Genomic DNA, 27883 nt, shown 5'->3' on the forward strand with positions numbered 1-27883 from the left:
ATGGCGGCTGGGGAGCTGGTGCCTTTGGGCAGCTACTACTTCAGATTCCTGCCTCAGAAAACCTTCAAGTCTCTGAGCACGCCGGAGACCACCAGCCGGCTCCGCCAGTGGTGAGAGGCCGAGGGGCAGGAAGAGAAGAGCCCCTCGGTCTTCGCGCCTGCGGAGACGCGGGTCGGGCGGCGAGGCGGCCCCTTCCTGAGTGAAACCGGGAGGCAGCAGTAACAGGGGCGAGGGGCGGACTTCGTGGGTGGGACGGGCTGAATGTGCTCCCCCAGAGGATGCTACCCCAAGACGACTGTCTTTCTCTTCTCTGCCCCAGGTCCATGCTGGGTAGAATCAAGGCGCAGGCGTTCGGATTTGACCAGACGTTTCAGGTTTATCGGAAGGATGATTTCGTTATGGTTGGTATGGGGGTTGGAGAGTCCCTTGGACCACTGCTGATTTTACATTTTTTCCCACTTCGGCATAAATTCTTGTGAAGACGCCATTACTTAATGACGTCGTTTTCTTGGAGTTTGAGAATAATAAAAAGGTTCAAATGATCAGTTTTAAGAGGAACTTTTATATTTCGTATCACCATAAATTAGCTCATCTTCAGTATCCTGCCATATAGAACTTTTCTATTTTGAAAAGTCAATCTCTCGCTAGAAAATTGGGTCTCTCTTTTAGTAGGTACACCTAATATTATCCAGCTTTATCACCAGCTTTATTTACTAGGGTTAGCTTCAAAGTACTTCTGGTTGTTTCTCGAAATCAAGTCTACCCTGTGAGTACAGGCTCTATTAGCAGTTCCAATGAAGAATTCCAGAAAAAGTCTTAAGCAGTGGCAGAGTTATTGGAATAAGTCTTTAGCTGGTAAAGGTAGCTGCTTTGAAAAGGGAAAAACTCATTTGAAGGTGCAAATTCTGGTGTGTTTGTTAAATTTCATTCACGTTGTTGAAAATCCTGAAGTTTTTTAATCCTCAATTAAATGGAAAATACTGTTATGGTTTGTGATATTATTTTTGCCATTCATGCCCTTCAGGCATTGACTGTAGCATAGTTGACATAGTTTATTTACTTATTCACAAACACTTCCTGAGAGCTACCATGTGCTAGGAATTCTGTCAAGTGGTGGGGTTGCTAGAAGGAACAAGACAGACAGGAGCCTGGCTTTCAAGGATCTTACAGACCCGTGGCAAGACTGCCAACAAATAAAAAAATCAGATCATCTCATACAGAATGATAGTGCAGTGAAGAAAATATTAGCCTAGTTAAGAAACCAAAATATTTACTGTGAGGGAAATTAGTTTCCCAGGGCTGCTGTAGCAAAGTACCGCAAATTGGGTGGCTTAAAACAACAGAAATGTATTGTCTTACAGTTTTGCAGGCTAGAAGTCCAAAAGCAGGGTTATGCTCTCTCTGAAATCTATAGGGACAAATCCTTCCTTACCTCTTCCTAGCTTCTCATGGTTGCCAGCAGTCCTTGGCACTCCTTGGCTTGCAGAACTTGAATCTCTACCTCTGTCAAAGTCCCGTAGCGCTCTCTCATCATGTGTCCATGACTGTGTCTCTTCTCTTTTTATAACAACACCAGTCATTTCGAATTAAGAGCCCACCCTACTCCAGTATAACCTCATTTTAACTAATTTTATCTGCAACAACCCTGTTTCCAACTAAGGTCACTTTCTGAGGTTCCAAGAAGGACATGAATTTTGGGTAGAGGGTTGAGGGTGGAATACTCTTCAACCCTGAACAGAGGGTAAATTGGTTAAATGTCTATTTCCCTTTACCTAAGTTAGTGTTATAATGTTAATATAATATGCCACTGATGATGGCATTAGTGACATTTCTCAAATATTCATGGTAAGATTTGTATAGTTTTTAATATTTTTCATTTATGCCAGTACTGGCTCTCAAATTAATATTTTTTTAAAAGGAGATCAGGATTTTAATTTGCTGAATTTTAGAGTGCTGTACAATTTTTAATATAAGCCATTTACTCAATAAATATTTGTTGGATACTTACTGTATCCCTGCTGGGAGGTATTAAAAAGATGAAGAGACCTGATCCCAGCTTGTAAGTGATGTGTACAGTTTTGGAAGCTAGAAATGTAAAGAACTCTCTACAAGACAAAATAATTTCTATACTGGAGGATATATAAGGTGCCCTAGGCACAAGGAAAACAAAAGATCACTCAATTGGAGGGTCATTGGTGTCAAAAATTTCATAGAGAAGGGTGTAGAATTAATTTGAGTTTTAATAGACACAAAGTTCTTCAACAAAATCAAAATTCATCCATAAAGCACAACAAATTTCCAAATAGCAGGCAATTTTTTTCAAACTAATTTTCAATATCTTCATGTTTATTTATCCTAATTTTTTCCTGTGAGGTAGACAGTATTATTCCCATATTTCAATTTAAAGAACTGTATTCATACAATCATTATTTTTACTCATGTAACTAATTTGGAGGAAATAAAGCACTGTGGCTAAGAGCATGGCCCAGAAGGAGATTTACCTTGAAGCTAATGAATCTTCAGGGCCCCTCACTAGCTAAAGCTCCTCACTTAGAGAATCCCCTTCCAAGGAACTCAGAGATACTCCAGCAGTATGTTCACATGTTTTTGGAGTTTTTCAAAAGCAGATGTTTTGTATTCTTAGAGTCCCTAAAATCATTTATGCTTAGAGCCCTACAAAACCTGGATCCCCCGCTCATTTGGCCTCAAGTTAGCTGTCTCTGTTCAAATTCCAACTCTTGCCACTTGCTGGCTGTATGACATTGGGCAAGTTACTTAACCTTCTTCAGCCTCTGTTTACTTTTCTGCAAAATGATCACAGTGCTTGTCTTTTTGAAAATGAAAATAATGCTGAATATCTGATGGGATTATTATGAAGATTCAATGAATCATATAAAATATTTAGCAAAATGCCTGGCTCATAATAAGTGCTGTTATTGTTATTAACATTTGTATACTACTTTACAAAGTGTTTTCCCAAAGCAGTAGTGACTCCTGTGTGCCAGATTCAGCTTTCAGCACTTTTTATCCATTTCTCACTAATCTTTACAACAATCTGGTAAATTTGGTGTTTTGACCCCCGTTTTACAGCTGAGGAAACTGAAGCTCAGAATGGTTAAATAATTTGTGCAAGCTTGCCCAGCAAATGGCAAAACCCAGGCCTTTGACTCCAACTTCCATTTCATTTCTACTACAAAAACTATAACTGAACAAAGGGTACTGCTTAAACTAGGATTCCAGATTATGAATTTTCCCTTTCAACTTAAAAACAAATTATGTTCCAAAAGTTTATTTGTGAGGTAGTAAGTGGATGGAAGGAAGGAAGGAAATATTCATCCAGCAAATATTTCTTTAGTTCCTAAGTCTGTACAGATGAACAATACACAGTTAAAGAGAAGGAAACAGACCAAAAATTGCATTGCAGAATGAGAAGTGATATAAAACATAACATGCACAAGGTACTGTAGTGGCACAAAAGAGAAAGTGGTCATTTTTGACTGAGGTGGTTAAAGGAGGGTTTCCAAAAGACAGGGCACTTGAGCTAGGGCCTGAAAGATGAGTAGGACTTTGTCAGGTAGACAAAGTGGGATTATTTTAGACAGATGGGTGGGATGATATTGTATAAGACTTTATGTGCCATACAAGGAGTTTAGACTTTAGCTGCTGAGGAGTTGCTGAAAGGTTTTCAGCAAGACAGTAATATTTAAAGTACTGAGATCACCTGGCAGAAGTATGGAAGGTAGATTGTTAGGACTGAGTCTGGAAGCAGTGAGAACAAATTGGAAACTGTTATCCTCCAGACAGTATATGGTGATACCCTGAATTAAGACAGGGGCACCGGGATAGCCTGGAGAGACGTTTATGAGAAACGTAGTACTCAAGGGCTGATAAGATAATTGAGAGTTAGGCAAAGGGCAACATGTAGGATGACCAAGTTTTTGATTTGGTTGATTAGAGTGGCCAATTTAAATACACAGAAAGTGGAAAAGAGTATATAATGAAAATGAATTCAGTTTCAGGCATGCTAAATTTGAGGTGCATACAAGTGGAAATATCCTAGATAGGTCAATATATTATCTCACTTTGAGTCTCAAGAGAAAGCTCTGGGCTTAGTATATAGTGTTGGCATCCTCACCATGGACTAGGGATAATGACAGGAATCTTCCATATGTCCTGCAAGGGACCTCCTTAATTTACAGAGTTTTCTGAAGATCCGCACAACACATTATATCTCATGAGCAGACTCTGCTTACATCTCAGGACCACATACCACAGAGACTGCTAGGAACTGCAAATGTTTAGCTGAGCACATTGCTGTCCCAAATAAAATTGGGATTCCTTAAGGAAGAAGGAGAGATTTGATATTGGATCAGAAATCAGCAGTCTGCCAGATAGATGATAAAGTCAAACATCTACTTATATTTCATATTTGTGACATATAATAAACATACATTTAAACTGTGTTATATAAAATATTAGTTTAGAAATATGTTTCTACTCTAACATTTTATGAAACAAGTTTATGCAAATCTTCACATGCATTTGACATCAGTATCTTTGTTATCACTGGAACTAGTTTGTGAATCAAATATTTTTCCAAAGGATATCAGCTTTCCTAAAGCTATCTGAGATTCAGAGAATCCCTTCTAATGTCTCACTGGAAATTCTATAACGCAAAATACCATTTGTACGCATTAGGGCAGGGTTTTTTGTTTTCTTTAAAAAAATTCATTCTTCAGGTATATAATTGTGATTTCAATAACAACTGTTGCTTTGAGGGGCCTTTATGAAGACTTATTTCCATTGGCTCCAGGCCAATTCACTGCAGGCCACTTAACCTACTTCCTTTCATTATGACATTTAAAATGTAATTGTAAGTGGATACCCCCCAGGGATAATTACTAAAACTGAATTAAATTCCCCCTTTTGCTGGTTCTTCAGAAGACCTCTAAAAAGCATTCAGAACGAGTATTAATTGGGGTTAATTCCAGCATATGTGTATCTTTTCAAGATATGTATTACATAAATTAAAACAATTGCACAAACACTCTTTATTTGACTTTTTAAAGTTATAAGGCAACTTCCCTTTTTTCTGAAGAATAATTTGGGGGAAGACTTTTGTAATTGGGCATATATGATACCTGTAAATTGTTTACCTTTAACCTCCACCATTAGAATGTGGAGACATGAGAACAGAGACTTTGTCTTGCTTGGCATAATGTAGACATTCACAAATATTTGTTGAATGTACTAATTTTCACCTACATACCTGGTCCTCTCCACTTTTGCCTCTCATTAAACAACATTCATTCTGCCTTATTATTCATGCAAAAATTGTAAGAGTCATCTTTGATTCCTCCTTCTCCCTTTGTCCCTTCTTCTAAATATTCATTGAATCCATCCACTTCTCTCCCTCCCACTTGCTATCATTTTGACATGATAGCATTCTCATGGGAACATCAGACCTTTCTGGATTACAGTAGTACCATCCCTCCTAATCAGTCTCTTTACAGCCCCTCAATTCATCTCCACATTGCAGCAGGAATGAGCTTTTAAAAATATGACTCTAATCACATCTTTCCTCTGTTTACATCTCTTCAGGGTCTTCCAACTGCCCTTAAGCTCAAAATACTGATCAATCTAGATCAATATTAGATTAAGATAAAAAATTTTGATTTGACCTACAAGGTCCTATTTAACTCCCCAACCTCATCAGACCATCAGCCCATCAACTCTGGTCACACTGAACCTCATTACTTGCCTTCAGTGGGAAGTCCCCCTTCCATTCTCCCCTTACAGACTTGACATTTTCTTCATCTTGAAAAATAGTCTTGCCAGTGTCATGCTGGAACCAGCTCAGGACAGCCTAACTGCTAAATTTTCAGGAAGCTTTGCTGGTTGTTAAGCTTTTGGCAACTTGAAATCCACCCTGGAAATCAGCAAGTGCTACAAATCAGGGCTTTTGGCTGGGAGGAAGGGGTATTTAAGAATTTGTTAAGAATTTACCAGTATACCTTTTGCCCAGCTGACTCCTACTCACCTTTTAGATCTAAACCTAAATGTTCTTTCTGCATTAACCTTTCTTCCCAAAACCAGTAGAGTAGATCTACCTATTACATACTCGCATTATAGCATCCTGCATTTCTTCATAACACTCATAGCGTGTTACTTAATATCTTCCCTTTTAGTCTGTAAACTCTATGAGAGCAGGGACTGCGTCCATTTGATTTTTGGAATTGTGATGTCAAGTGTACTTTCAATTGAGTGATGGGAGCAAGAGCCAGATACAGAAGAATAACTGGTAGACAGAGAAGTGAAACAAGATAGACTCCTCTTTCAAAAAGCTATTTAGGAAAAGAGAGTGACAGCTTAAAGGGAGTGTCAGAATAAGATAAATATTTACTGCAGCAATCTAAACAACAAAGAACAAAGAGTCAACAATCTTTATCAAATCCAACCCTCTCAACCCCTCTCTTCCCACAAGCCTACACAACCACCACTTCTTAGGTGACTTGTTAATGTTTGGTATATATACTTCCATACTTTTGTTTATGTTCATATAAATAGAGGTTTTATTTTGTTTTGTTTTTTCAAACATATTACTTTTAAACTACTCTTTTTACTCAAAATACTTACGGCTTTCCTTCAAATTCGATACAGTAAACGTTTATTGAGTAACTGCTAAATGCCAGGCCCTGGGGATATAGCAGTGAATAAGAAAAAAAGGATATGGAGCTTACATTCTATTCTAATACTTTCTTTTCAATAACTGCATACCATCTAGCATAGATATACTGTGTTCAACCACTTTTATTTTATTATTATTCAGCCATTTTATTCAGTCATTCTACTGATGGGCACTGAAGTTTCCAGGTTTTGACACCACAAACAATACTATTAAAAAAATTCCTTGCACATAAATCTTATCTATTGGTGGTTTCATTTTTATATGACACACACATAAAAGAGGAATTTCTTGGCTCATAAGCTATACATGTTTTTAAAGTTCAAGATAGTATCCAATACTTCCCCAAAGGTGGTAAAAATTCACACTTCCACCAGCAGTATGTAAGAGTGCGTATCTTCTGGTACTCTGACCAAAACTCTTTTTATTTTTTTTATCTTTTTGGCTGCACTGTGCAGCATGTGGGATCTTAGTTCCCCAACCAGGGGTCAAACCCGTGTCCCCTGCAGTGGAAGCACGGAGTCTTAACCACTTGACCACCAGGGAAGTCTGTTACTAGTCTTTTAAAATCTTGCCAATATAATGAGTAAAAATGATATCTTCTGGTTTTTATTTTCATTTCTCTCACTGCTCTTGAAGTTGAGCATCTTTTCATAAGTTTATTGGCTATTTGTAATTTTTACATGACTTTCTGTAGCCTTTGGCTATGTTTAAATCAGGCTGTCAGTTTTTCTTATAAATATTGGGCTTTTTTTAAGCCATTGATGTCATCCTCCCCCACCTTTTTTTTTTTTTTTTTTAATTTATTTTTGGCTGCGTTGGGTCTTCATTGCTGCACGGGCTTTCTCTAGTTGTGGCAAGCAGGAGCTACTCTTTGTTGTGGCGCGCTGGCTTCTCATTGCAGTGGTTTCTCTTGTTGCAAAGCACGGGCTCTAGGCACGCAGGCTTCAGTAGTTGTGGCACGTGGGCTCAGTAGTTGTGGCTCGCGGGCTCTAGAGCGCAGGCTCAGTAGTTGTGGCGCACGGGCTGAGTTGCTTCACTGCATGTGCGATCTTCCTGGACCAGGGTTTGAACCCGTGTCCCCTGCACTGGCAGGTGGATTCTTAACCATTGCACCACCAGGGAGGTCCCCTCCCCCACCTTTTAAATCATATTTGTTGCAAATATTTCCTCCCAGTCTATTGTTTTTTTTTTTCTTTACTACTCATCATGGACATCATTATGTTTTCTGACTGCCCAACACTTCTTGAACATACATGTGATTTGGAGTGATTTCCACCTTTCATTTTTTAGGAAGTCCGAAGTGGAATCCAAAACACTTGCCTGTTTTTAGGTATAATTGACATGATATTATATTAGTTTCAGGTATACAACATAATGATTTGATATTAGTATGTACTGCGAAATGATCACCACAGTAAGTCTAGTTATCATCTGTCACCATACAGAGTTACAAAATTTCTTGTGATGAGAACTTTTAAATTTTATTCTCTTAGCAATTTTCAAATATGCAGTACAGGGCTTCCCTGGTGGCGCAGTGGTTGAGAGTCTGCCTGCCGATGCAGGGGACACGGGTTCGTGCCCCTGTCCGGGAAGATCCCACATGCCGCAGAGTGGCTGGGCCCATGAGCCATGGCCGCTGAGCCTGCACATCCGGAGCCTGTGCTCCACAATGGGAAAGGCCACAACAGTGAGAGGCCCGTGTGCCATCAAAAATATATATATATATATTTTTATATATATATATATATATATGCAGTACAGTATTATTAATTATAGTCACCATGCTGTCCATTACATACCTATAACTTACTTATTTTGTAACTGGAAGTTTGTACCTCTTCAACCCCTTCACCCGTTTCATTCACCTCCCAGCCCTTCTCTCTGGCAACAACCAGTGTGCTTTCTGTATCTATTTGTTTGGTTTGGTTTGTTCTGTTTTTTTAGATTCTACATATAAGTGAAACGATGGAGTATTTGTCTTTCTCTGTCTGACATTTCATTTAACATAATACCCTCAAGGTCCATCTATGTTGTTGCAAATGGCAAGTTTTCATTCTTTTTTATGACTAAGTAGTATTCCTGTGTGTGTGTGTGTGTGTGTGTGTGTGTGTGTGTGTGTGTGTGTGTACACCACAACTTCTTTATCCATTCATTCACCTATGGACATTTAGGTCATTTAGGTTGTTTCCATATCTTGGCTATTGTGAATAATGCTGCCATCAAATAGGGATGCATATAGCTTTTTTGATGTGGACCATTTTTAAAGTCTTTATTGAATTTGTTACCATATTGCTTCTGTTTTATGTTTTGGTTTTTTGGCCCTGAGGCATGTGGTATCTTAGTTCCCCGACCAGGGATCGAACCCACACCCCCTGCATTGGAAGGTGAAGTCTTAACCACTAGACCGCCAGGGAAGTCCCTATAGCTTTTTGAATTAGAGTTTTGTATTCTTTGGATAAATACTCAGAAGTGGAGTTGCTGGATAATATGGTAGTTCTATTTTTTTATTTTTTGAGGAAGCTCCATACTGTTTTCCGTAGTAGATGCACAAATTCACATTCCCACCAACAGTGCATGAGGGTTCCCTTTTCTTCACATCCTTGCTAACACTTGTTATTTCTTGTCTTTTTGTTGATAGCTATTCTAACAGGTGTGAAGTGATACCTCATTGTGGTTTTGATTTGCATTTCCCTGATGATTAATGTTGAGCATCTTTTCATGTGCCTGTTCACCATCTGTTTGTCTTCTTTGGAAAAATGTCTATTCAGATTCTCTGCCCATTTTTTAAACAGATTTTTAGGAGTTTTTTTGTTGTTATTGAGCTGTATGAGTTCCTTATGTACTTTGGATATTAACCCCTTATCAGATATATGATTTGCAAATATTTTGCCTGTTCAGTAGGTTGCCTTTTCATTTTGTTGATGGTTTCCTTCACTGTGTAATACTTGCCTCTTTTGCACTCAGAGCACAAACCTGGGATCTAGGGCTACCAACCAGATTTATCAGTGCAAAACAAGTTTTTGAAAAGTGAGCAACTTAAGGAAAGAGGTACACACAGAATCCTGAATTTTTATGGCAAAGGTGGTGGCAAAGGCATCCAGCTTTCAGTTAGGGCAGTCCTGGAACAGCAGTAGCCTTGGTGAGGAAAGGATCATGGTAGCTCTTTTTAGTGCTTGATGGGACTATAGCAAGGATGACTGTTTCCTCATCAGGGCAGTTCTACATATGATTTTGTGTTATTCTGAGGGCCCAGCACTTAACCCACTTAACCTGATTCTCTACATCTCCTGATAATTAGGCAGTAGACTGCCTAAGATACTTTTAATAAGTTTCTCTTCAGATCTTTTCAGCCAGAGTCAACTGCTGGTGCCTGGAAATAAAACTCTTGGCTACTTTTATTTCTTTTGCCATACAGAAAGTTTTCATTTTTTAAGAAGTGAAATTTATCACTTTTCTATGTGCCCTTGGATAGAATTATATTGACAATTACGTTTAGATTTAGATTTAGTTGGGGAGAGTGGAAGCAGTGATTACTTACTTAAGTGGTGCTGGGAAAACTGGACAGCTACATGTAAAAGAATGAAATTAGAATACTCCCTAACACCATACACAAAGATAAACTCAAAATGCATTACAGACCTAGCTGTAAGACTGGACACTATAAAACTCTTAGAGGAAAACATAGGAAGAACACACTTTGACATAAATCACAGCAAGATCTTTTTTGATCCACCTCCTATAGTAATGGAAATAAAAACAAAAATAAACAAATGGGACCTAATGAAACTTAAAAGCTTTTGCACAGTAAAGGAAACCATAAACAAGACGAAAAGACAACCCTCAGAATGGGAGAAAATATTTGCAAACGAATCAACAGACAAAGGATTAATCTCCAAAATATAGAAACAGCTCATGCAACTCAATATTAAAAAAACAAACAACCCAATCCAAAAATGGGCAGAAGACCTAAATAGACATTTCTCCAAAGAAGATATACAGATGACCAAGAAGCACATGAGAAGCTGCTCAACATCATTAATTATTAGAGAAATGCAAATCAAAACTACAATGAGGTCTCACCTCACACCAGTTAGAATGGGCATCATCAGAAAATCTACAAACAACAAATGCTGGAGGGGGTGTGGAGAAAAGGGAACCCTCTTGCACTGTTGGTGGGAATGTAAATTGATACAGCCACTATGGAGAACAATATGAAGGTTCCTTAAAAATCTAAAAATAGAATTACCATATGACCCAGCAATCCCACTACTGGGCATATACCCAGAGAAAACCATAATTCAAAAAGACACATGCTCCCCAATGTTCATTGCAGCACTATTTACAATAGTCAGGTCATGGAAGCAACCTAAATGCCTATTGACAGACGAATGGATAAAGAAGATGTGGTATATATATACAATGGAATATTACTCGGCCATGAAAAGGAACGAAATTGGGTCATTTGTAGAGATGTGGATGCATCTAGAGACCGTCATACAGAGTGAAGTAAGTCAGAAAGAGAAAAACAAATATCATATATTAACACATATATGTGGAACTTAGAAAATGGTACAGATGAACTGGTTTGCAGGGCAGAAATAGAGACACAAATGTAGAGAACAAACGTATGGACACCAAGCGGGGAAAGCAGTGGGGGTTTGGGGTGGTGATGTGATGAATTGGGAGAATTGGACTGACATGTATACACTGATGTGTATAAAATGGATGACTTATAAGAACCTGCTGTGTAAAAATATTAAAAAAATTTTAAAAAGAAGTGAAATTTATCACTTTTCTATGTGCCCCTTGGATAGAATTAAATTGACAATTAGATTTAGATTTAGTTGGGGAGAGTGGAAGCAGTGATTACTTACATCAGCTAATTGGGAGAACAAGGTTGAAAGAAAACAAAATTTTCAAACATTATATAACCTCTTACTTTTCACTGTAAATCATTACTTTCTATTTATTAAATTAGTCCCAAAGGTATCTACTTGGACATAACAGTATTGTTCATACTGTTCCAACTTGAAGGTAACAGAACTTCATTTCTTTATGAAACATTTATTGCTTAAGACATTTTAGCAATTTAAAATTATCCTTCCCCAATTTAAATTAAATGAGATTTTACTATAGTTATTTAAGAAGTTAATTCTTATTACTGTTTATAATAATATATCTAACTTGTTCCCCTCAAATTTGTATTTTAGGCTTTTTTTAAAGATCCAAATGTTATTCCCAATTTGAAGTTACTTTCAGATTCTTCTGGACAGTGGATTACATTAGGTAAACAAAATTTATTTTCATCTCTTCAGATTACTATTTTACTATTATAACAAAATTTTACCTCAGGAATTTTCATTATTAAAATATAAATTGTGAATAATGACTCATTTGCTTGACAACATCAAAGTCAAATATTATCAACTGTGCCAGGCCTGCCTTGCATCATTCTCCTGGTAGTGCACTGCTGCTATCCTAGCTTAACACTTAAGAGCAACTTTTCACTCTTTACATTTGTTTGGAAAGTATTTATTGTGCACCTTTCATGGACTCTGACAGATGCAGGGAACATAAAGGTGAGTAAGAGAAAATGTGTACTCAAGGAACTCACTGATATATTTTAAAATATGTGCAATAGTGTATCAAAGGTGCTAACATAGCAATGGGAGCAAAAGGAAGGGATTGGTCAATTCTACCCAGTGGGAAAAGCTCAGGTAAGATTCCACAGATGTGTGGATGCGTGGGCAAAATCTCAGCTGGGTCAGGGGAATGAATTTCTGGCAGCCACCATGGAACAGTCTTTAAAAATAATATATTAAATCATGGAGGAGAGAGTCTTAAATTCTCAAAAGGAGAACTTCATATAGATAATATTTTCATAGTACGTTGAAACACAGCTAGAAATCTTTAAAGAAAATTACCCAAACATTTAAACACTTAATAACACTCAAATCTCTTAAATAACTCTCAGGTCAAGGAATAAATTAGAGTTAACAGAAAACTATTTTGAAAACAGAAACATGAACACTGTATTTGAAAATTTAGGTTGAGCCCTCTTAACAGAATAAGTTATCATTCCAATTAGAAGAAGAATCTGGTTGGTAATGTGAATATGTGCTCAAGAAAATGTAAGTTGATTTTAAATTCGATGGGGTTGTTTTGGTAAATTCTTACAACGTATTTTCATGGAACTCTAGTGGCCTTACACAAAAATAACTTTTCATGAAGTATTAGTCAAGCACAAGTTTACAAACAGTTCATGATGTTGGACTTAGTAGGTCAAATTTTATTGATTTTGGCTAAAGACCACTGCAAAATTTATAGAACAAAATGTTAGTACAGTGTGATCTTCAGACTACTTACAAAGTTAAACTGAGTACCTAAGCAAATATATTTACCATTTCCAAATCTTCAAAAGGAAATAATCAGAGTCACGTATCATAGTGTTTACAAACCATGTTTACAATAACTTCAGTAAACTCATTTACAAAAGATAACGTTCATTGAAATAGGCATTCTACCTTCCCCCATTTTGGTACATACTTCACAAAACAGCACTGACTTTTTTCTAATTTTTGTAAATGGCACTGCAAAAAGAAACGTTCTAAAATTCCACATGTACTTGACAGAACCAATTAGAAGTACTCTGAAAAATAGAAGAAGAGGTAGCACTCCATTTCAGGAACAGAAGTTTCTAGTGGATTGCTTGTACTCTTCCATTAACTTGTTTTTAATCTCCTCCTATTTGCTTTTCTTCTTCTTTTTCTCATATATCGGTCATCTTCTCTCTAATTTTACTCTAGGGGCCTTTATAAGCATAAGAAATAGCTTTTGTTTAATGAGAGAAAAGACATTTTTCAAGCAAGTGAACCAGGTTTAAAGAGAATGATGATGGAATCTCCTTCACTACTGGCTACACTGCCTACGTTGCCAATTGTTGGTGCTGATATATCCTTTCAGCCAGCTGCCACGGCCCCCTTCTTTTAGACATACTTTGCCCTTCTTTGGCTGACGTGTAATGGGTGCTTCCTATGTGCTCAGCTAAGGGCATTATGCACATTTACCTCCTTTAATTCTCAAAACAACTCTGAGAGAGGTATTATTGTATGTTCCTATTTCAAAAATGAGGGGTCAGAGGCATGAGCTAAATAACTTGTGCAGTTTTACATAGCTGGCCAGGTGGAGTTGAGATTCAAATCCAGGCTCTAGAACTCATCTTGCCTCTGTCACTTCCACATTAACGGGGTTTCCAGAAAAGCACCAACTTGGACACTAAATAAAAAGGAGCTATCCAGTGTATTGTAATGCTAGTATTGAGGGGGAAAAAACAATACATTCTTAACTTTCTGTGTGATCTTAGTGATGCATTGTAAAACTTATAAATGCTGGAGACACAATTTAACCAAATTTCTACATAACAGAGAGTGTGTGCTATGCACTGGATTGTGTCCCCTCCCAAATTCTTATATTGAAGCCTTAACTCCTGATGTGACAGTATTTGGAGATGAGGTCTTTGGGAGATTTCAGGTTTAGATAAGGTCTTGAGAGGCCCTCATGATGGGATTAGTGTTCTTATAAGAGTCTGTCACATGTGGACACAGCTAGAAGGCAGCCATTTGCAAGCCAGGAAGAGAGTCCTCACCAGGAACTAAATCAGCTGACATCTTGATTCTAGACTTCCCACCCTATAGAACTGTGGAAAAATAAATGTCTGTTGTTTAAACTACCCAGTCTATAGTATTTTGTGATAGCAGCCCAAGCAGACTAATACAGATTTTGGTACCAAGTGGAGTGCTTCTGTAAAAATACCTAAAAATGTGGAAGTAGCATTGAAATTGTGTAATGGTTATAGTCTGTAAGAGTCTTGAGGTGCATGCTAGAATATGGATGTTAAGGTTGATTCTGGTGAGGTCTCAGATGGAAATGAGGAACATGGCATTCGAAACTGGAAGGAAAGCAGTCCTTGTTATAAAATGGCAGAGAACTTGGCTGAACTGTGTTCTAGTGCTTTTGTGGAAAATAGAACTTGTAAGTGGTAAAATTAATATTTGCTGAGGAGATTTCTAAGCAAAGTATTGATGGAGTGGCTTGTTTCCTCCTGAATGGTTATAGTAAAATATGGAAGGAGAGAGATGAATTGAAGAAGGAATTGTTAAGCGGAACGGAACCAGAACTTGAAGATTTGGAAAATTCTCAGCATATCCATATTGCAGAAAATGAGAAAGCTTGTTCTGAAGAGAACACTAAGTGTGTCCTTGAGCAACCATTTGATAAAGAGATCATGGGTGCAACTTATTGGCTTAATCAGCCATTTCAGCAGAAGCCAGATATAGAGATGGGATTGTACCAGCAAAGACACTGCCAGCTTGAACTAAAGGGGACAGAAAAAAATGAGACAAAATGAAGGCTATCAGACTTTTTAGATCCTACAGGCCCAGACCATGGAGCCACTCAACTGTAAGCATGTGCTATTCTTCAAGAAAAGAGAAGGACTGAGAAGGCAATTTAGAGATCATCAGGGTCACCCCCTCAGTTTCAACAGCACACTTCCTTGGAGGAAGAACCGCCCCAGTAGGTATGGAAAGCAGAACATTGAACCAAAGAGGATTATTCTTGAGGCTTAAAGTCTAATGGAATTTGCCTTGCCAAGTTCTAGGCTTGCTTGGGACCATCACCCCTATCTTCTTTCCTATTTCTCCCTTTTGGAATGTAAACGTCTATCCTATGCCTATCTCACCACTGTATTTTGGAAGCATGTAACTTGTCTTGTTTTGCAGGTTCTTAGCTGGAGAGGAATTTTGCCTCAGGATGAATTGTACCTCAACTCTCACCCATATCTGATTTAGATGATATTTAGATGAGACTTTGGACTTTAGACTTTAGGGTTGATGCTGGAATGAGTTAAGACTTTTGGGGCTGTTGGGATAGAATCAATGTATTTTTCATGTGAGAAGGACATGAATTTGGGGGTCCAGGAGCAGAAGGCTGTGGACTGGATTGTGTCCCTTCAAAATTCATATGTTGAGGTCCTCCTAACCCCAGCCATGACCTCATCTAACCCTAATTACTTCCCCAAAGACTCCATCTCAAAATACCATCACTTTGGGGGTTAGGGCTTTAACATATGAATTTTGGAGGGACACAATTCAGTCCACAGCAAATTCTGTTTCTATGTTTCAGATTAAGTGGTTTAAATTCAATTACCTTCTCTCACCATCCACACCCTCCTGCCACTCCCCAAATCAGACCTAGGGTAGATTTATTAAAATGGCATGTTGCCCAATGTCAGTCCCTCATCCTATGGCCAACAACCCATCTTTGAAAATTGTCTGGCTTTATACGGCTCTTGTTCTTTGGTCTTCCAATATTACTCAGACCTACTCTGTCATTTTCTAGGGTCTTCTTTTTACTTTAATCTTCCAAAGGATTTTGCTTCTAGAACAAAAGGAGCTTTTCTTAGCAGCATATCTTTTGCAATAACTGAGGCATGCACAGTTCTTGGCTCCAGGCATTCTTCTTGCCTCCACACTAGCTCAGCTCAGGATCAGAATGAGAGCGACAGGTCCTAGCAAGACTCTGGGTGGACAGCCAGAGGAAGGAAGTGCAAATAATCACCAACATTACTCTTCTCAAGCTCAAATTGCTTCTCAGGTCAGAGATCCAGCAAATATATTGGGGAGAGGACACACCATATCTAAGTCTGCAATCGTCCTAGAACTTTGAACAAGGAGAACCCCTTTATATCTGAGTGAGTACGTGTGCGTATCTAGGTGCATAAAGGAGAGAAACCGATTGAGTGACTCACTGAGGCAATAATAAAAGTATTCACCTTAATCTTTATGTCTTTTTGCAATTTAATAGAACCTCTAGTAACAGAAAATCCATTCCTGAAAGACACATTCAGGAAATAAATGGGGGGGGAGGGGGGTTGGTGTGGAAATGGGAAGAACTAGAGCTACAAGAGAAAAATAGACAGAACACTATGATTTCAAATTTCTCTAACACTTGTAATAACTTGATTAGGGCCTGGTTTGAAATTTACCTTGATTTGGAAAACCTTTTTTTTGTAATAAACACTATAAGTGAGATCACAAGGGAGAAATTTTTAAATGGAGAGAAACATTTTCAAAATACCCTCAGTGACTTTAGAAACATCCTTACTTATGTTAATTAAAATTTTTGTAATATGAATTATTAAGCATAATACAAATCCAAAATCATATGAAGCAATTTCTATGTTTTATAGGCAATTCTGATATATACATTAAAACTGATCTAAGAACCTCCTACTACACAATAAATATTTCATTTTCAAGTATTTTTTAATTTACATATCCTTCATCTAGGCCTGAAATGGTAAAATTTTGTTATCAACTTTTAATAATTAATAAAAATAAACAACCTGCAAAATAAGAATTTAATAAAATCCCTAAACTAATGTGTCTTTTAAATATATCAAAACATACGTTGTATTTGATTACTTCTTAGAATCTCTGCAGAGTGATATTTGTTTTGGCAATAATTGAGAGTACTAAATTAATTTTTATATCTCTTTATTCAGGAACTGAAGTGAAAAAAATTGAAGCTATAAACGTTCCTTGCACACAGCTTTCAATGTCATTTTTTAATCCGTTATATGATGAAGATATTGTACGAGAGAATGGACATATTGTTAAATGTTTAGATTCTTTTTGTGATCCCTTCCTTATTTCTGATGAATTACGAAAAGTAAGTACAGAATTTTAAATTTTCACAATAGAATTTCATTTCAGGAAATGCTTAATGTCAAAAACTTTTGCCTGCCTGAAACCCATAAATTACCTCTTATCAATGAATAATGATCAGTCATAATCATTACCCGGGTAGGTTTCTTCTTGGATGGCACTTTTCTTACCAACTTGATTATGTGTGTATTTCATTAGTTCTCAGTGGGCTTCTACTGACATCTAATGGGTAGAGGCCAGGGATGCTGCTAAGCATCATGCCATGCACAGGACAGTCCCTACAGCAAAGTTATCTGGCCCAAAATGTAGTGCTGAGGTCAAGAAACTCTGGCCGATTTAATTGATGACTATTTTTCTTCAATATTTTCTCTTAACATATCAAATGAATATTTAAAAACATCCCTGGAGGGAAATAATCTTTTAACCTCATTGCTGAGATCAAAAAGGCATTTGATTAACTAAGTTAACTTTTGTTTTAATGAGAGGCATACTGAACTTGGCATCAGAAGACATGGATTATTTTCCTAATTCCTGATTTATTATTTACAAGATAATAATAACCTTAGGCAAGTCATTCAATATCTTGAGCCTCAAGATCTTATCTGTACAATATGGAAATTAAAATGCCCATTCTACCTTCTTCTTAAAATTGTTGAGAAAGCATTTTATGAAATGCTGTTAAAATGAAATATCATCATTATTATTATTTTAATTGATGAGAAAGAGTATTTACAAAACGGTCAAAAATTAGGGCTATCAAATAGATGTAGGTTCAAATCTAGGCTCTGTCACTTTAATAACTGTCATACTTAACCTCTCTAAGCTTCAGTTTCTTCATATATGAAATAGGAATAATGTAAGAATTATGTGACATAATGCATTTAAAGTGCTTTACAGAATACTCAGCACTTAGTAAGATTTCAATAATATGAACTACTACTAATTACTATTATTATTATTATTATACATTAAGAGAGAAGGAAGATGTACAAGTCTAATGTATTACAAATGCAGATAGAAATGAAACAGGGAGGCTACTGATATATCGTTCTGGACACAGGAATCTTGTCTGTAGGGGACGAGGGAGCATCCAGCCAGTCCATACATTGATCTTCACTAAGACAGTACCTAAAAGGACTCACTCCTACACCATCACTTCTACAGAGAGAGCCTCAGCAATGACGTTTGTTTGTTTGCGTTACGCGGGCCTCTCACTGTTGTGGCCTCTCCCATTGCGGAGCACAGGCTCCGAACGCGCAGGCTCAGCGGCCATGGCTCACGGGCCCAGCCGCTCCGCGGAATGTGGGATCTTCCTGGAACGGGGCAGGAACCCGTGTCCCCTGCAGCGGCAGACAAACTCTGAACCACTGCGCCACCAGGGAAGCCCAGCAATGACGTTTTAAAAGGAGGAATTGTGGGACTTCCCTGGCTGTCCGGTGGTTGAGACTCCGTGCTTCCAATGCAGGGGGCACGACTTCGATTCCTGGTTGGGGAACTAGGATGCGGCGCGGCCAAAAAATAAAAATAAAAGGAGGGTTTGCTCTTCACCAGAATACCCTGCAAAACTGCCTCCCGCTTATTTATTGCCATGAGTAGCACCTCTATTCAGGAAGGGCCGGGGCTCGGTGTTTTTTGCTGATTGCCTGTATGTTTTGCTCTTGTGTTCTTTGCCGCTCTGTGGCAACAGAGCGGGCTTTAACTTGGTTGCTTTCCGGCTGAAAAAAATATAAATAACTTTTAGCTTTAGCCTGAACTAGAAAGGGCCCTCCCATTGTGTAGCAACACAGATTCTGTTGGCACACTGTGTGATTAAGTTCTGATAATAGCCTCCTTCCTGACCACCGCTCAGAAGTTGGACTCATTAACCATTGCCTATCTCCTCTCTGAGGGCTACACAACTAAACAGATCTGTATGTGAATAGAGAGGGAGATCAGACATAAAATGCTATTGTTTTAACATTCACTCCAAAAATGTTTTTAATTATAATTTTTAATTGCACAGCCTAATCAATTCAATATATGAGTCCTTGTGTAAGGAATGTGTAAACTATTCATCCCTAAGGGCTTTTGTCACCCTTGTATTAAGCCAAATCTTTAGGTGGCTGCAAACTTGGGTTTTAATATCACATTATTTCCTTATAGAGAGAGAGGGAGGGAGGGAGAGGAGATGTTACAGGTCTTATATGTGGCACACAGAGAGCAATAAACTGTGGACCACTTCCTCTTACATTTTACTACATATAACTTCAGCTTTCATCAAGTCATTATAAGTAAACTACATATAGACAACACCATAGAGTTTATTGCTTTTTAATGCCTCTTATATAATGACCTTGTAATGATTTTCATTTGAGATTGAGGTAAATAAAATGTGAAGTTTAATCAATTTTCCTAATAAACAGTGTACTTCTTACTGCTAGACAGTGATTGTTATATGACTCATATATCCTTCCTTTACCTATGTGATAGCATTAAGTGTTATGCACAATTTTTACAGCTTTTTTCCATCTAGAGTTTCTTATGTGTATTTATGTTTGTGTTAAGTGTATGGTAATGTTAAATGTCATGCACAATTTTTAAAGCTTTTCTCCATGTAGAGTTCCTTATGTGTTTTTATTTTCTGTTCCCACTTTATATCTTGGTTACATTCTCTTGTCTTTTATTATTTTTATCTTACTGTATCCATATTTTATTATTAGCTATTTCACATTCTTTTTTCAAGTAAATGGGCTATAAGCAATTCAATAAAAGGAATATATTTTGTAGTATACATTCATCACCTGTTCATGTCCACTACAGTCAACAAATTAAGCAATTGTCTGTAATGCCCAATGGTGTAAGAAAATCCCCCACATCAGACCTAGTCAAACTATTTTCTGAAAGAGGTAGCAAGGTGTCAAGAGAGCAAGCATCCATGTAGCTTGGTGATGTGTAAGGTGATATTATTAGAGGAGAACAGAAGAAGAGGTGATTATGAGGCTCCAGCTACCGGAATAGTTCAAAATGGTGTAACTGTGGGCATAAGGAAAATAGTAATCCAAACACTATGAAAGGGCTTAGAAAATGACCATTTGTGTTTAACCTCTTGATGGAAGCAAAGACTATGGACCTTATGGGATGGAGAAGTTTCTCCATTTATTTATACTCCCATTGTTTCCAAATGAGATTCACAGTGACTCAACTCTAAAATTTCAGTAGCACTGAAACAATTACTAAAGATATAAACTAGAACAAAGAAAGCAGAAGAGAAGACTTATGTTTAGATTTATTCCTTTCACTGTCTGTACCTGATAAAATGATAGAATGGAGGGACAATAAGCACAGGTCTCGCAGATCATTTTCTCCATTGCTTCAGGATTGCTTCTGAAAATAGGTCTAAAATTACTTTTAAACATATAAACTGGAACTTTTGAAAACATAAAAATTAGAACCTCAAATTATGTTACATTGAGATGAATTTTATCATCTTACATAGGTTTTGCTAGTGGAAGACTCAGAAAAATATGAAGTATTCAGCCAACCAGATAGAGAAGAGTTCCTGTTTTGTCTTTTCAAACATCTTTGCCTTGGTGGAGCCCTTTGTCAATATGAAGATGTACTTAATCCATATCTGGAAACAACAAAGCTTATCTATAAGGATCTAGTGAGGTAATGTTGCTTGATTACAATATGTAAATCTCTGGTTAATAGAGCAAATTATTTATTTAACTCTGGTAGGATTACCCAGCAACTATTTGTGGATCTATTAACAACCAAAGTGAGTAAAAATAGTGCCACCCTGACCCCCTCGTCAGAGCCTCCTTATTCTCTTCCAGGCTACAAAATTTCTAGATTTCCCTGACCCTATTTTAGTCCTCAGTCCTCTCAGCTGCCTCTTGTCCTTGTTTTCTCATCCAGACCTGTCACCCACTCCATCCCTTACTAGCAACTGCCTTCTTCCAGGTCTCCCTTTTATCCCTAGGCCTTCTTTTAAATCTCAAGGGGACATGAGCTCCCTCAGGGTGTTTGAACTTGCTTGACTAATATTGATGAATATAATAGTAAAAAAAATTATTACCTTTGTTCTAAAGAGGTAGAAGAATTTTCACCTAAGTGTTAATCTTTTCAAAATTAATCCTAAATTTGTTTTAGGTATTCCACTAGGGCTTTTTTTTTTTTTTTCCTTTTTGAAGACCAAGTGAGGATAAAGACTTTACAAATCTTTTATTTATGCTTTTATTTTAACTGGAGTGAACATTCTTTAGTTGGGTTTTTCAATGATGAAGATATTGGATCATCTTTATAGGCAAAGGGGATAGGAACAAGTAAAAGCAAAAGTTCCCAGAGTTTAGTTACACAATTTTACTTTTTTAAAAATATTTATTTATTTATTTATTTATTTATTTTATTCTTGGCTGCGTTGAGTCTTCGTTGCTGCGTGCAGGCTTTCTCTAGTTGCAGCAGCTGGGGGCTACTCTTTGTTGAGTGCACGGGCTTCTCATTGCGGTAGCTTCTCTTGTTGCGGAGCACGGGCTCTAGGTGCGCAGGCTTCAGTAGTTGCGGCACGCAGGCTCAGTAGTCGTGGCTCGCGTGCTCTAGAGCGCAGGCTCAGTAGTTGTGGCTCATGGGCTTAGTTGCTCCGCGGCATGTGGGATCTTCCTGGACCAGGGCTTGAACCTGTGTCCCCTGCATTGGCAGGCGGATTCTTAACCGCTGTGCCATCAGGGAAGCCCCACAATTTTACTTTAATAGGAAAACAACAGAATTAGATTCTCATCAAACTCTTTTTTTTTTTTTTCTTTTTTGCGCTACGCGGGCCTCTCACTGTTGTGACCTCTCCCGTTGCGGAGCACAGGCTCCGGACGTGCAGGCTCAGTGGCCATGGCTCACAGGCCCAGCCGCTCTGCGGCATGTGTGATCCTCCCAGACCGGGGCATGAACCCATGTCCCCTGCATCGGCAGGCGGACCCTCAACCACTGCACCACCAGGGAAGCCCCTCTCATCAAACTCTTGATTGTTACTTTACTTATCCTCAACACCTCAATTCTCATATCCATTACATGTGTCATACAGCTATACAACAAACTGCATGATTCAGTTATTCTACTGAGTTTATTTTTGATATAGTTTTAAAAACAGAAAAGTATTTCTATAATCTGTCTCTGATATTTATGAAAAAGTTATTGTGTCAATACATAAAGATTGTTGGAAGAGAAATTATAGAAACAGAATTTCAGAAATAACATGCACATACCTACATCAAACATATTCTGTTCTTATCATTTGCAGCTCATGAAAACTTACAAGACTGCTTCTAGCACTCCTGCTAGATACTCCTCGGTGTACCTTAAACACACACACACACACCACACACACACACACAAACACACACACCACAGCCACCACAGTGTTGTACCTCATCAACCACATGAACCTGTGGAATTCCTCACTACCATGTGCTGTAGAGGAAGAGATTCTATTAGAGATATTTGAAATAGAAATAACTTTAGAACCTAAACATTGAAGAAACTGCTATTTTTTCCAACATTCCCTTCCCTGAATTCTCACTTGTGATACTCTTCTATACTTTTTGGGTGCTAAGAAAAAGTATGACTCAAAGAGTATGACCACTCATAAAATGAGTATCCAAAATTCATGACATCTTACAGAAAGGATAAGAATTGTGTCCATGGAATCACTTAATCAGGCAACCAGCAAGTGTTAACATTGGGCACTGAACTCGACCAAGCACTAAAGAGTGCAAGAGGAGGCATCAGGCAGTCTCTGACCTTAAGGAAATTACAAGTTAACATAGTAAATAATAGTAAAGTAATTGTTTAAAATATTTTATAAGTAAACATTTTTTTATATAATCAAATGTTCAGTTATTATAGGCAAATATTTACAGCTCTTTATACTGTAATAAAAACCCTGGAAGTTCAAAAGAAAAAATTGTCAGTGTGGGTGTGAGCAATCAGGGACGTCTTGATGGAGTCAAGTCCACAAGGGCCAGCAAAGAGAGGGGCAGTCTTTTCCCAATTCAGGGACGATGCATCACAAGTCTGTCATTCTAGGGGAGACTGGGAAGGAGACCAGCCCAGTTACAGCATTACTTTTCTCTGAGACCCATTAAATATTTCTCTCGATGATCCAAGTTAAGCATGCTTATGAATTTCCTTGCTGAATGAGGAGAGGATGTGAAATTGTCTTCCCAAAGCAACTTCAGTAGAAAATTATTAGAATAAATATTTGCTTGAGATGGCTTAGGTGCCAACACAAAGCAACTGAATGCGTTAAATGACCTCAAAATCCCTTAGGAGCTATGTTGGTTTGCTTATCATATGCACTACATGGGGCTTTTCTAATATTAGTCGTGCTGATTTGGGTCAGATGCTGTGTCAGTTGGTTAAGGTAAAGATACAGGTTGGTTCAACATACCACTTATCAAGGGGTGTATAAGTAGAGGAAGCACAAGTGGAACTTGAAGTATCATCAGTAATTTCTCAGAATTCTGAGCCATGTATCTAATCAAGTCATTTGTACAAGCTAACTTAACCAAGACGGATGTTTTTTCCTGTTCCTTTACTTGAGTTTTAGGTGTTTTTACATGCTTTAGAAAAATGTTTGCTATCTTTCTAATTAAACATGCAGTAGCTACCTTACATTATCTAACCTGCACTTGCAGATAAACATTGTCCCTGATTCATTCTAGCAAAGAAGTCCATCCCTTATGTTTGTAGATATTGAGGGCACATTACAGAGCCTGATTTTAGGGGTCTCTGACTCAAACAAAAAGGTAAAAACATTCTTAAGATATTTTCTCCCTCATCCATTATTACAAGTCCTATAAAAGACATCTTTTAAAGGTTTTGGAAAATGCCTTATTTTCAAGGATTATGGTCCCTTTAAATCGCATAGGCAATACTTCAAAACCATTTTCTTGGAGAGCAAATGATCAATTGTTTCATTGCATCTCAAAAATAATTCTATAGTTACTAATGGTGCCTGTGTCTTTCCTACTTTAGACATTAAACACATGCTTTTGCCAAAGTTTTAGGAGATGTTCTCCAAAATACATATCTGCCCCAGATTTTATGATTTGAACTGAGAGTCTTAGATTATGCCCTTCAGATGCTAATTAAACGGTGGGGCCCTTGTGTCTTAAAATGAGCAGAGTTAGTTAGAATGGTCTGTACACCATAACGTTTAGAGTCAATATGGGACTGATGCTCAGAAATTAGCACAAATGATATTGATAAGAAACCAATCATTACACTATTTCTAAACCATTAATACAATCATACTTTTTAAAAGAACTACATGGAAATTATGTTCCAGCATCCTTAAAAACTATGGTTACCTGAAGAGTGAATTAGTGACTGCCAAAAATCTGTTATAATGCAATTATTAGTAGAACACCCTAGGGCACAAATGAATATCACTTCACATTTCCTTTTCTTTTTTTCTTATGAGATATAGGACAGGTGATAATATACTTTGCTTGACCTATAAAAAACTAGACAAATTGTCTTAGAGATATTTTAAAGTAACAGTAATACAGGATCAGCAGTAATAAAATGGAATAATATGATTTATTTCCATTAGGAACCAACTCCTAATAATGTACAAATGTAGTTTCTTTTTAAAAATAATACACCTATGGTATGTGTTTGTATGTGTTAAGTGATTACTATGTGAAGTATCAAATACTAAATTTCCTCTAAGTTTATTTGATAAGCACAAACTTTTACAGGGGCTCTTTTTTTTTAAACTGAGGAGTAATTTACATACAGTAAACTGAACAAATCGTAGTGTACATAAGTTCAGTGAATTTTTATATATGTTTACACCCATATAACCACCTCCAGATCAGTATTTAAAATTAGATATAACCATAGATATGTTCTGTATTTTGATCTGGGTGGTCATACAGGTGTATGCAAACGTTTTATATGTAGTGGTGATAGTCTTCTCTCAGATAAGCATGAAATTTTAAATGTAGTCTCCAACTTTCCAGCAGTGTATCTTACACATTAGAGAAATAAAAGAAAATGACCTCAACTTATGTTATAGAAATATATGGAAATCAATTTAATTGCATGATTCCTGGGTTTAAATTTGAATGAAATGTTTTAAAGATGAAAACTGCCTAAGAATCTTGAACCCTAAACCCTGAAATGGCTTGCATCTGGTCATCTCTAACAGGTGCACAAGCTCAAACACACATGCATGCACACCCTCCCACAGAGTCCCCCTTCTTCCTCCTCCTCTCTCTTTCTCCCCATTTCTTTACATATGTAGTGAAGGGAAAGAAGTACTTTTACCTGATAAAGTGAAGAAGAGGGATATCTTCCTTTAAATTTAACCTTCACATGTAACACATGGACAATACCTTTGATGTATATGAATTTAGAGTAGGTATAAGATAAACAGGTGAGGTGTAGGGAAAGAAAACTGGACTCTATATCACCTAAATTCTATTCCCAGACATACCACTTTTAGTTGGAATGTCTGAAATGTATCATTTAACTGCTCTATTTCTATTATCTGTAAAATTGGCAAAATAATGCCTACCTCACTGAGTTGTGTGATCTTTACATGAGGTAAAGTATATAAAGGTATTTTGCAAATTGTAAAGCATTATAAATATGTGCATATATTTATATATGAATTAATGTATAAATATATATCTGTAGCTTATTTCCTCAATCCTCAGTTTGCTTCCTCACTATATATTGCTACAGATTATCTTTTGTAGGGAGAGTAACTGAAAGAGAGCTATGAGAGAAAGTGATTTTAATAGAATATAATTTAGTAATAAATAATTTAATAAATAGTTTTCATATACATTACTCCACCTAATTCTCATATAATCCTAAGGGGAACCATATCCTACCCAGTCTGCATGTGAGAAAGTTGAGGTTCAGAAAGGTTAATCTTGCCTAAAGTGAAATAACAAATCAGTGGCAGAACTGTCATTTATGTTCAGCCTGTTTAATTCTTCAAGTTTAGTATGTTTTTATCTACCCCTTACGGCTGTTTACACTTCAGTCTGACTTTAACCAATTCTCGTTTTTCCAGTAATTGTCTCTGGCCTAGGAGTCTTTTCATCATCTGAGTCTCAAACTGACCTCAAACCCTCTAACTGTAAAATTCAATTTTTTGCAATTTCAATTCAGTTAACGTTGCCCTATCCTTTGATGAAACCACAGATGCCATTCTTTTCAAACTACTTAATTGGATATTCTGTATTTCCATGTTATATATGGATAAGAACACCTGAATACTAAAAGGGATCAACATCTTAAATGTATTATGCCAGTGCTTGTTATATTTTAAAATGTTCCCTTTTCCTCCCTATTTTAGTGTTCGAAAGAATCCTCAAACCAAGAAAATACAAATTACCTCTTCTGTCTTTAAAGTTACAGCATATGTAAGTGTTGAGGGGAAATGTGCAACCAACCCATCTAATTATTTGTTATTAAGAGGATTGTAATAACTGGAGATAGCAACTAGGACGATGTTAAGCCTCAGAGAGGAATAGCTAACAGAACATATACCTGTATATACAGAACATAGTTAACATAAACTAAATAGTTTTCTGTTAAAATTAAAAGTTGATAAGGTATGCTTTTATTTGGAGAAAGTATGAACATTTTTCCCCGGCTTCTTTTCTGTTATCCATGTCTAATAATAGTTCTTTCTTATTTTAGAGCTAAATCTGTGGCTCAGATGAGGTAGAACACAGTTCTTTAGCCTGTCAAATGATAATTTGGGGGCAAATAAGTAAGAATGACATAAATGTCTTTATATCACAGAATCTGATACTTGAATTTTAGTATCACACAAAAGATTGTTAATACATATGAAGCAGTTCCTAAGTATCTGTATTCAATCATTTAACAATTATCTTTTGAATACCTACTGTGTATCAGCTACTGTGCGGGACTAGAGCCCAGTGATAAACAAAAGAAACATAGTCTCAGCCCGCATAGTATTTATAGACCATGTTCTGAAAAAAGCAAAGATAGAGGAAAAATGCAAAATAAATTTTTGCAATATTAGGACTTTTTTCAAAGATAGAATTTACTTTGGACTATAAATTCCTTAAGGTCAAGAATTATGCATGTTTGCATAGTACATATGTATTGTTAGCATAGTAAGTAGACTGTGCTGCCCACAAATATTTTAAAATAGTAGTTAACTGCCAATTTATTGTCAAAGATTTGATATATGTTTCATGACATTTTACCACAAAATATATAATAGCTAAATATGTTGATTATTATTTAAATGTAGTTGTATACTAAATAATTTGAGTTTATCTTTTTCAGGATTCTGTTGGTATGTGCTACCCTTCAACAAAGAGTCACGAACAAACATTTTCTTACTTTATTGTGGATCCTATCATGCGTCATGTTCATGTTTTATACCACTGTTATGGCGTGGGGGAAATGTCTTAATGTTTTTTTCAGATTATCTATATTT

The 27883-nt window shown here is 37.0% G+C and overlaps 1 protein-coding gene across 3 annotated transcripts; it reads left to right on the forward strand.

The window, feature by feature from the left end:
• CFAP300 (cilia and flagella associated protein 300) lies at nucleotides 1-27858 on the forward strand. 3 transcript variants are annotated; one of them, XM_060157911.1, is made up of 7 exons: nucleotides 1-110; nucleotides 320-401; nucleotides 11899-11974; nucleotides 17253-17419; nucleotides 20891-21063; nucleotides 26762-26828; nucleotides 27730-27858. In XM_060157911.1, the coding sequence occupies exons 1-7, from the start codon at nucleotides 1-3 to the stop codon at nucleotides 27856-27858; spliced, it is 804 nt and encodes a 267-aa protein (XP_060013894.1). The 3 variants fall into 3 exon arrangements, with proteins under 3 accessions (XP_060013894.1, XP_060013895.1, XP_060013896.1); XM_060157912.1 differs by lacking the exon at nucleotides 26762-26828 and having other exon boundaries at nucleotides 20891-21058; XM_060157913.1 differs by lacking the exons at nucleotides 17253-17419; nucleotides 26762-26828; nucleotides 27730-27858 and having other exon boundaries at nucleotides 20891-20922.
• Nucleotides 27859-27883: the final 25 nt, after the last annotated feature.

The sequence above is a fragment of the Lagenorhynchus albirostris genome, chromosome 9, assembly GCF_949774975.1.
Source record: "Lagenorhynchus albirostris chromosome 9, mLagAlb1.1, whole genome shotgun sequence".
Lineage (NCBI taxonomy): Eukaryota > Metazoa > Chordata > Mammalia > Artiodactyla > Delphinidae > Lagenorhynchus > Lagenorhynchus albirostris.